We start from the raw sequence: 9809 nt of genomic DNA, 5'->3' as shown, positions 1-9809 counted from the left end.
CGTATATTTGTATGAATTTTTATGAGAAACATTGTATTAAAATATTTTTTAGAAATTATGATTTTGACAATTTTCTCAAAATTTAAACATCAAATGTGTCCATATATGAATTTTTAATATTTTTTTCAATTGTATTAATGCAAAATCTTTGTTATGCTTTTTAAGTATTTTATTTTAAACTACTAAGTATGTATTTATTTAGGCTTATATTTGTTCTTAAGAATTTTACATAATACGGAGCATAGTTGTCAATTATCAACTATCAGTTCATTATGGTTCATAACATGATACTTATGTTCAATATTCATTGATAAATACTTTTTAAATGATATTGAATATTGATGCCCATTACAAGAATTATATTTGTAAATAATAAAGTAAAGTACATATTATAATATAGAACAATATTATTTTAATTAGTTTTTTTAGTGACATTTTCATAAATTGTTCAATATTTGTTGTAAAAAGTGTGAAGTTGAAACTACTTTAGGTTGGGACATTGTAATTTATCTAATCTTATAGATTTTTATTATCATTGCTTAATTTTTGTTTTCCATACTTAAACTAGTCATGTTGTTATCACTAATTAATTTATTCATTCACTTAATAATTTGTTACAACTTTTGTAATAGCCATGTCGTTTAATAAAAATGAAAAATTATTTCAAATACAAAAAGTAGGAAAAAGGATAATTGATAAACAAATCCAATCCAATATTAGAATCACATGAGTTATTTTATTGTGAAAAAAAAAATATAATTTATTTCAATGGAATAAACCTAGAGCTGTGAGTGGCACCAATACCAGGCCTTCCGTGCTTAACTGGTTTGTATGTTACACTGAATTCACCCAAATAATGACCAATCATTTCAGGCTGAAAAATAAATTATAAAGGATTATATATTAGTGTTAAAAAATATTAAGCAAATAACTTATATTTTTAGAAACAAGTTGAGTACCACAAAAAACGTAAGTTTACTAACCTTGATTTCAATTTGATTGAAAACTTTTCCATTGTAGACACCAATAATACTGCCAACCATTTCAGGAACAATGATCATGTTGCGGAGATGAGTTTTCACAGCTTCAGGTTTTTCCATAGGGGGAGCTTCTTTCTTTGCTCGACGCAATTTCTTCACCAATGCTGACTCTTTGCGCTTAAGACCACCACGTGAAAAACGCCTGCGAGCACGTGAGTGCAACAGCTCGATCAACTGTTCTCTAAAGAACATAATTTTAAAATAAAAATGTGTTATGAATGACAATAAAAAATAAATTACCCTTGGATGTCCAAAAGCTGGTCCAAGTCAACGCCACGATATGTGAATTTACGGAAAGGCCTTTTAGCCTTGTGCTCAACTTCTGCCTGAAACATAGCAATTTAAATTTTCATTAAAACAAATACACATAATAAGTAAAACAAAGATAATAAAATCATTAAATTATATACAATGTAAAACTAAGACACAATTGGACAAAAAAATTGAATACATCTTGAAGACTATTCATTCAGATCTGTAATTACTCTTGTTGTATTTTAAATCTTTAATATTTACATACTAAAAGGAATTGACCAAGTAGAGACGTTTGCCTCTTTCCAAACCACAGTTTGTAAAATGTTGAGCCCTAACCATAGTAACATAGTGGGACAAGTTCTTGACGATCTGAAATCGCTGAACAAAGCAGATACAGAAATTAAAAGCAGTAATTGAGATTGCGCGTCTAATACGAATCTGAATGTTGTGGCTGAGAAATTAAATCAAAAGTAAATTTACAAGGGAACGCTGTGGCTAATAGTCTCAAATTATAGGTTAAAATGACTAAATGCACGAAAGAATTTTTACGAACGTTTAAACATTCGTTTTGAATGGCTATCGGATTGAAATTATTATAAAACAAACTTACGGTGTTTTCAGCCATTTTGACGTGGATTTATGTTTGGAAAAGTCCAAGAACGATTTTTTAGAAAAACGTGTCTTCTTCCCGAACGAAATCAAAATCGTGGAAATAATGAAAAGATATATATTGTGTATAAATGTGGTAATGGTAATGTGAAACAAGTCGGCAAGACGACTTTACAGTGTTACCAACAGCACTGAATGTGGGAACGAGTTGCGGATTGAACCATGGTCCTATAACATATCTTTGGAATTAAAATTTCTTACCTTATCTTATTTCTTATCACTAAATTGGTTAATTGATAAAATTTAATTTCATGATTACTGAATAAATAACAACAATAAAAATTATAAAACAATATTTTACCATAAAAATTTGTTTAATTAATTATTGTTTTGATCAGAAGTTAATACTTAATACCGCCCCGCCGCGGGAATAATTTGTGTAAGCCGACATTCAAAATCAAAATGTTTAAACCTCACTTGTTGGAAGTAGAAAGCTGGAAAGGCGATTGGGGTTTGCCGTCTATTGATTATAAATGCCTCGAAGTTTTGGTACATTAATATTTTTTCCAGTAATATTGATCTAATATTTGTGTATAGAAGAAAGAACACTAAAATTGTTGTGATGGAAAATGTTTTGTTTTTAGGCTTTTGCTAGGTTTACAAACGCGCCAATTATTGTGTACAATTCAAACAATCCGTTCAAGTCTATTACTGGCCATTTGCCTGTTGTGAGTTATAATAAACGATTATTAATGAATCGGAACAGTTTAATTGATTGTCTTGACAAACAGGTAAATTAATCTACATCATACAAAACTTAACTGAGTGCTCTTCTAATATTTGTTTGTGTTTCAAGAATCTCACACCAGATTTTGGATTGACTAGTCTTCAATTGGCTGAGGAACATGCAGCTATTAGTATGATTGATGCTCAACTTGAACCAGCATTATTGTTTGCTTGGTAATTCAATTTAGAAAAATAATACAAATTAATTTTTGTTTTCCTGTTATGATAATATATTTATTTATTCAATACCATATTATTATTATACAGGTGGATGGACGAGAGTAACTGCCTTAATTTTACTAAACCATGGTATAGAAATGCTTTAAAATTTCCATTTAATTGGTATTACCCAAATGCATATGAGAGGGAAGCCAAGCACAAAATCTATACATTGTACAATCACCTTGATTCTGACAATGACATAATGACAGAGGTAAATTATTTAAAATGCAGTTTAAAATAATGTGTTATTACTAGTAACTTATGTTATGTACTTATGTATAAAGATTTACACAGAAGCCATTAAGTGTATGAATGGTCTGGAAAGTCGTTTGGGCAACAATTTCTATTTTTTCGGGTCACATCCTACATTATTAGATGCCGTTGCTTACAGTTATTTGGGGCCATTATTAAAAGCACCCCTTACTGACAACAAATTGCAAACACATTTAAAGACTTGTAAAAATTTATGCATTTGGATAGACAGGATAACGAGAGAATACTTCAAAATAGACTGGCAAGCGCACAAATGCAATGAAAAAAAGAAACTAGAAGAGTCTAAGCAACAAATGAATGTTATACCTTGGTATAAGAAAGATGAGGCAAAAAACGTTTTAATTGGAATAATTACACTCGTCACAATGGTTGTATATTCATTTAAAATTGGTCTCATTAGTGTGAGTTCTAATAATTATAAAATAAGATTAACAGATTTTGTAATTTGAGTCTACATTTTGTAGGTAAGCGATACAAGTGATGAGGAAGATGAAGATTGATTATTCATAAACTTTTTTAATTAGTCATTTTTTTAATATTATTTTTATGTTCCTTTTTATTAGACATTAAATAAATGGATCAAATTACTTAGTTTTTCACACAATAGTATTAATGTTGCATTTGTATCTAAATTATGATTTATGTCAACAATACATTTATTTAGTGGTTACAAATTGATGTTGGACATCATAAATCCCAACAGGCTGATTCTGTCTTTCGTCATAATCAACCCATTCTTTTTCTTCTAAATTAATATCTTCAAATTTAGTATTGGTTTCAATTCCAATACACTTAAACCCATTTCTAGGCGAAAAGTCAATAATTGATATACCACGACAATCAAATGTGACGATACTTTTAAATTTATTTGAATCTTCTATTGTATACTTTGAAATAGAGTCTGGTAAAATATCTAAAAATAAAATTGTTTTATAGTTGTTCAACAAATATTATTTCCATATTTTGTATCTAAAAAACTTACCTAATGAACTGTCTCTTGAACACATTTTGCATTTGGTGACTAAATTTGCTTGACCTCTACTCCCTTTCATTGGAACTGTTACCTAAAACTTTTTTCATTTAAATTATCAGCTAAAATAAATATAACTAGAATTACTAACATCTTGAGATAAGTATATCCATTTGTCCGATTCTTCACCACAATTTGTACATCGAAACTGTTAACATATTTTTAAAACATTAATAATCATTTCAGAAAAAATGGATTAATTTAATGATTACATAAAATTGAATTGGCCAGCAAATTGTGTTTAAGGATAATTAACAGTTCACTATTGATTTATTAAATGTTTAGTGATTGTTCATACAAACTGGCTTATTGTAATAATATAAATTCAAATAAAAGTAAAACATTTTGAACTAAGAGATGAATGACAACCTAACTTATCTTTAGAGATATTGATATAATTTATATTGTTTATATCATACTTTTAAATACCATCGAAAGTCTTCGCCATCGGGTGTAAGTTCGGTTACATTTTCTAAATTTGCTTTAATTTGTAATGCAATTTTCTAGAAATTAAAAAAAAAAACAAAAATTACTATATAAAATGTATCTAAATATTAAAATTAAATCCTCAGCTATAGCTATCATTATATAGTGAATAAAATAATGTAAAGCCCTTTTACACGTAATTTCTTTATTAATTATACATAATATGTTAGCATGTTTACTTTGTTTAACGTTTACTTATATTTATAAATATTATATCAAAATTAAACACAGAATTTGAGTAATAAAAACAACTTACAACCATTGTTTTGGATATTGACTAATACTTGGTATTTATATATATTATATATACAATATTAACAAAACAATCAGTGAATTAGGTAATAATGAGTTGAATATTTAGTGTCTGCCACGATTTAATTCTTAACTTTAAAGAAAAATGATAATAAATATAAACTATATATTATCATTAATCACGGACTGAAGAAATATTATAAAAGACTGTAGTATACACGACAGTCGAACCGGCAAAACACAAGAAATATTGAAATTTACTGGAATAGTGGATCAGGAATCTCAAATTGTGACAATTGTCTAGTGTGTGGAATACCGAATTAAACTCAATGAATAGAATGAACTGAGTAGGCGAATAAAGATAATTTAGATAGTAAACGCAAGATAAGAAAAACGTACTATAATGCCTAATGAGAATCGTACGATTAATGGCCACAGGCTGCGCTGTAGTCACATACACGATAATATATATATTCTATAGTCGTGGTTACATAAAAAGGGACCGTACCACTTTTTCCATATAAAATTTAAAAGTATTAGTCATAAAAAAATATTATTTTTAAAATAATACTTTTTAGAGTTCCTACTAGTTACAGATATGTATTTAACATATTTTTATTGTGCCGCTCATTGTCTAACATAGGCAACAGATTTTTACGATGTTCTATTGCGGTTTTTTACAAATTTAAAATAAAATCTATTATAAATGTTATAGCATTGATTAAACATATTTAAATTTAATTAATGGTTATAGGTATCTTTTGAAATTACACATGACATGTTCATACAAATTATTAATTAATGTATTATTATGTTCACTTTATAAAGTTTTTATATTATTGTTGAGCATTTATTAATTATATATTGTCTTATTAGTTACAAATTAAAATAATTAAGTATAATTTATATAATATGTTTAAAAATAAGTAATAACAATAATATCTACATGGATATAGGTAATTATAATTATGTCAATATAATATATTGATTAATATATTAAATATACCAATGATGTGTTTATGTACGAATAAAAAAAATAGACAATTGTATTATTTAATTATAAATAATATTTTTATTTTATTTATTTATTTTTATATGGTTAAGTAATGCCAGTCGGCTTTTATAGTTTTATGCTTGTATTGACAAAAGTAAGTATACATATAAAGAAATAGAAAAACAATATTAAGGATTTAATAACTTTGTGTAAAAAAGTTACACGATTTGAGTGATAAGTATATCCAAGTATGAAATCATGGATAATTGTTTAATATTGAAATCATTCTTGTTAGTAAGTACTAAGTTGTTTGATGGTTACATTTAATGTGAAATTGTTACGGTAGCGGTAGGTAAGACAAATTATTTTGAGTTTTAATAGTCGGAATGTGAATGCTGTCGTTTCAATAAACGATGTGCATCGATGTTTTCATCGACTAATCTCCGAATAAAACAACAACCAAAAGTAATACGACTTTCAGATTGTGTTTTGAAATTGAATTATTCGTTAATGATATGGAATTATGAGGAAGCGCAATATTGAAGCAATAGTGCAATACCTTGCAAAACTTAAAAGCGGTTTTGAACTTTATCCGTATTTGCATATTACTTATTGTAGAAGAAGACCTAACAATAGCTCCGTATTTCAAGAGTGATCTATAATATATGGAAGTTGTAAAGTAGGTAATAAAGTATAGACAGGTATTTTGGGAAGTCAGTTTGAAAAATTTCTTCTGATAAAGCTGAGAATTAATTAATAATTGTATTATACTTTTTTTATCACCTAGCCACCTAGGGTATTTAAGTAATTAATTAAAATAATATTGTTCAATGTTCATAAAAGGTTTTAATTATTTTAAAATTAATGCAACCGCAACCTGTTGCTCGCGATCATATTTTGTTTGTGTTATTTTCTGTTGTTAATTGATCGATGAGCAGCGCGCCAGCGTCCCTGTGGCTGTTTAAGTAGGTTTCCTTGTTTCTTTTAGTCTTCATGACTTCATGGTTATTACTCATTTATTTATTAGCTGTTACCAATGCTACCATTAATTATCAATCGTGGATTTATGTCATTTCACCCTCATATATCGAGATTGAATAGATGGATAATATTCTCATCTCTGAAGAATCTTAATATAGTGGTATACATTGTCTTTGCCCTGGTTAAAAATATTAATTAGCCATGGTCTTTGTGATGCATTGATGACATTATTCGTGTTTTAAACAATTATCGCAGATCGCATGGTTATCACTTATCACCACTTGTAGCTCTCAGCTATCAACCTGGGCGGCTGGGCGTGTTTATTGACTTGTGAGTAAGTTATGTTTACTGTTTACCATTTTACCAAACATAAAATTATTTTGAATACTATCAATTGAGTTTGCATTCCGAGTTCGGGTGTATGCGTATTTTATTTTACACTTTTTAGAAAACAGTTTAGACTTTCAATATTAATTTCAATAACCGTGACTATTCGATGTGACCATCTGACAATTAAAAATAAGTAACCACAACTCCTACAATTTAATGTTTTTTGTAGATTTTCTCAGTTGATAATTTAGTTTTTCGTTTTTTTTTATTTTTATTATACATTATATTCATATATTTTTTGATTCCGTCGAAATGTACGCCCGAAGTAAAACTCCCAGTATGGGAACGCCGTCCGTGTACTCGATACACGCTAGTCATTTGACTATCCGATCTTCTAATCTGCGGTCGACACGTTCCATGAAGTCTTTGCGTGTGCCGTGGTACCAACGTCCTATATTGAAAGACGCTTACTTCCTTGATACGCAGAGAGGTGCACTCGTCATTGCCTTCTATTCACTGGTAAGATTTCAGTAATTCATTTGTACATTGCTATTTTAAATTTATATTTATATATTTTTATAATATGATTTTAATGTCCACTAGTTTCTAAGCATTTTTACGTTGGTAACGTCTGCGTTTGATACATATTGTCTGGCTATGGCTGTTCCTGGATCTACACATTATGGTTACTATGTCATGAGCTATCAATTTGTATATGTTGGAAGCTCTTGGGGTAAATATAAATTATATTATATTTTATGTTTTAATATATAAACACAAAAATTATTTATTTCTTTATTACCATATGAATCATTTCTATATTTCAGTCAGAAATTTATTGGTCTTATTCTCGTTGTTTTCATTTATCGTGGCAGCTATTATTTTTGTAACAAGTTTGATTCTGATATCTGCATTACGCAAGGTAAAATAAGATTTATTTTCATAATTAATTTTTAAATGCTAACAATAATTTTTAAAATTTTCAGGAGCACGAGAAACGGATTGTGCCTTGGTTATTTTCGTTTGCTGCATTTACAATATTTCGATTTATTGCCTGGTTGTTTTCTTCAATAGCCAATGACCCTATTTTTGGATATAATTTTACTATGATTTTGCTGGGTGCATTGTTCAATGTCATCAATGTTTACGGTTGGATACTTGTGTACTCTTTGTACTTGGAACTGTTTGATTTGACTAAGCTTGAAGATTTAGCACATTTGAGAGTATGTATTTTATCATTTTTTCTTGTTTGTGTATTTACTAATTTAATATTTTATTTTAGATTGGAACTATGGCCTCGCTGAATGCATCTACAACCCATTCTTTAGCTGGATCTCGTCCGACTACACCTCACAGTACAGTTTCCACCGTTCCAGTATAACATGATATAATATTTTATTGATAAATTAACCAGGCGTCCAGGCATATAGTATTTATTTTTATTTTTAAGCTATAGTAGAGTTGCTAATCCAAACTTGATTTGGATATCTGGAGTAGCTTGGTCTGGAATAGCGAAACTTCACTATAATATAGGTATTATTAAGTAGACTTATGACAATGCGCTTGACACAATGTAACCTTATCCGTCCATTTTGTGTTCAAATGTTTTAAATTGTTGACAATTAATCAGTATTTTTTTTATTCATAAGTATTATATTTCATTTTTATACTTGAATACTTTTTATATCATTATTTTTATTGTTATTTTTATATGGGTTAAACACATTGTATATTGACAAAAAATGTCTGGCTTATACATAGTACAATAGTAAAATTATACAACAACAAAACAAAATATAACTTTCCTATTTTAAATAATTTTCTTTTAAAACACAGTGCCATATTTATGTGTGGGTATTGGGTAATGAGGTTTCTACCTCATCAGATAATTTATCGTGTCTATATATATTTTTTAAAATTTATAAAAAACGTAAATACCATGATACTGTTAGTAAAATGAACATTTCTTGTTTTTCAGAATATTAGTTATCAAAATGTATTGTAGTAGGCAAGGGGCTTATAAACTATTTTTCTTTGTAAAGAGACCACTTCTCTCAAAATATTTTTTTGTTAACATTTCACTGAAAGATAATCACTGTTTTGTTTTGTCTTTATTGCCTGACATGACCCACCATAATATATCAATTGACAACACTCATATTTTAAACTTAACAATCTTGATCTGAATTTATTATTGATGAAACTTTTATGCAACTCAAATAAAAGAGAGTCAAATTTAATATTTAAAATCGAATAGTATTTTGTAATTAAATATTACTATTTAATAATTATACTCTATATTATGTTTAACCTATAATATTAATAAATTTTTAAGAGTAAAAGTTTCTATATTTATATATAATATATTTTTATTGCACATATCTAGTTAATACTCTTTACCAAAATTTTACCTTATTTTTATAGTGACATTTATCAGTCACTAATAGTTTATATTTTATTACATTTTAGTTTTAGTATGAATGCAAACCAAATTATTTTTCTCAGTATAATATATTTTATTAATTGGTAGTAGATTATATTAAATTAAATG

General features: G+C 27.7%; 4 protein-coding genes across 6 annotated transcripts; 2 read left to right on the top strand and 2 right to left on the bottom strand.

Annotated features, from left to right (window-relative positions):
* Positions 1-714: 714 nt before the first annotated feature.
* LOC113551249 (40S ribosomal protein S15) lies at positions 715-2062 on the bottom strand. The gene is made up of 4 exons (XM_026953378.1): positions 1906-2062; positions 1281-1366; positions 984-1221; positions 715-874 (listed from the first exon to the last, which is right to left on the bottom strand). Exons 1-4 carry the CDS (start codon positions 1918-1920, stop codon positions 761-763), a joined length of 453 nt encoding a protein of 150 aa, XP_026809179.1. The 5' UTR covers positions 1921-2062; the 3' UTR covers positions 715-760.
* Positions 2063-2216: 154 nt separating this feature from the next.
* On the top strand, positions 2217-3791 carry LOC113551247 (metaxin-1). The gene is made up of 6 exons (XM_026953374.1): positions 2217-2453; positions 2549-2695; positions 2761-2864; positions 2958-3123; positions 3197-3586; positions 3650-3791. Exons 1-6 carry the CDS (start codon positions 2367-2369, stop codon positions 3683-3685), a joined length of 930 nt encoding a protein of 309 aa, XP_026809175.1. The 5' UTR covers positions 2217-2366; the 3' UTR covers positions 3686-3791.
* On the bottom strand, positions 3701-5414 carry LOC113551248 (CXXC motif containing zinc binding protein). 2 transcript variants are annotated; one of them, XM_026953377.1, is made up of 5 exons: positions 4958-5414; positions 4645-4718; positions 4307-4363; positions 4168-4249; positions 3701-4098 (listed from the first exon to the last, which is right to left on the bottom strand). In XM_026953377.1, exons 2-5 carry the CDS (start codon positions 4645-4647, stop codon positions 3842-3844), a joined length of 399 nt encoding a protein of 132 aa, XP_026809178.1. In that variant the 5' UTR covers positions 4648-4718; positions 4958-5414; the 3' UTR covers positions 3701-3841. The 2 variants fall into 2 exon arrangements, with proteins under 2 accessions (XP_026809178.1, XP_026809177.1); XM_026953376.1 differs by having other exon boundaries at positions 3705-4098; positions 4635-4718; positions 4958-5399.
* Positions 5415-6941: 1527 nt separating this feature from the next.
* Positions 6942-9568, top strand: LOC113552365. Of its 2 annotated transcripts, XM_026955232.1 has the most exons (6): positions 6960-7088; positions 7184-7777; positions 7862-7991; positions 8086-8180; positions 8245-8481; positions 8541-9568. In XM_026955232.1, exons 2-6 carry the CDS (start codon positions 7571-7573, stop codon positions 8637-8639), a joined length of 768 nt encoding a protein of 255 aa, XP_026811033.1. In that variant the 5' UTR covers positions 6960-7088; positions 7184-7570; the 3' UTR covers positions 8640-9568. The 2 variants fall into 2 exon arrangements, with proteins under 2 accessions (XP_026811032.1, XP_026811033.1); XM_026955231.1 differs by having other exon boundaries at positions 6942-7777.
* Positions 9569-9809: the final 241 nt, after the last annotated feature.

Source organism: Rhopalosiphum maidis, chromosome 2, assembly GCF_003676215.2.
Source record: "Rhopalosiphum maidis isolate BTI-1 chromosome 2, ASM367621v3, whole genome shotgun sequence".
NCBI classification, from domain to species: Eukaryota; Metazoa; Arthropoda; class Insecta; order Hemiptera; family Aphididae; genus Rhopalosiphum; species Rhopalosiphum maidis.
This window is presented reverse-complemented; position numbering and strand designations above follow the sequence as displayed.

Bases quoted from the DNA above. Each gene is read 5' to 3' on its own strand.
- LOC113551249 (XM_026953378.1), bottom strand. The intron at 1,222-1,280 runs GTAATTTATTTT...TATGTTCTTTAG, and splicing joins CAGCTTTTGGACATCCAAGG to AGAACAGTTGATCGAGCTGT. The intron at 875-983 runs GTTAGTAAACTT...TTTATTTTTCAG, and splicing joins TCAATCAAATTGAAATCAAG to CCTGAAATGATTGGTCATTA.
- LOC113551247 (XM_026953374.1), top strand. From the start codon at position 2,367: ATGTTTAAACCTCACTTGTTGGAAGTAGAAAGCTGGAAAGGCGATTGG. The intron at 2,454-2,548 runs GTACATTAATAT...TTTTGTTTTTAG, and splicing joins ATAAATGCCTCGAAGTTTTG to GCTTTTGCTAGGTTTACAAA. The intron at 3,124-3,196 runs GTAAATTATTTA...TTATGTATAAAG, and splicing joins ACAATGACATAATGACAGAG to ATTTACACAGAAGCCATTAA.
- LOC113551248 (XM_026953376.1), bottom strand. The intron at 4,250-4,306 runs GTTAGTAATTCT...AAAAAGTTTTAG, and splicing joins GGATATACTTATCTCAAGAT to GTAACAGTTCCAATGAAAGG. The intron at 4,099-4,167 runs GTAAGTTTTTTA...TTTTATTTTTAG, and splicing joins TTCAAGAGACAGTTCATTAG to ATATTTTACCAGACTCTATT.
- LOC113552365 (XM_026955231.1), top strand. From the start codon at position 7,571: ATGTACGCCCGAAGTAAAACTCCCAGTATGGGAACGCCGTCCGTGTAC. The intron at 7,992-8,085 runs GTAAATATAAAT...TCTATATTTCAG, and splicing joins ATATGTTGGAAGCTCTTGGG to TCAGAAATTTATTGGTCTTA. The intron at 8,181-8,244 runs GTAAAATAAGAT...TAAAATTTTCAG, and splicing joins TGATATCTGCATTACGCAAG to GAGCACGAGAAACGGATTGT.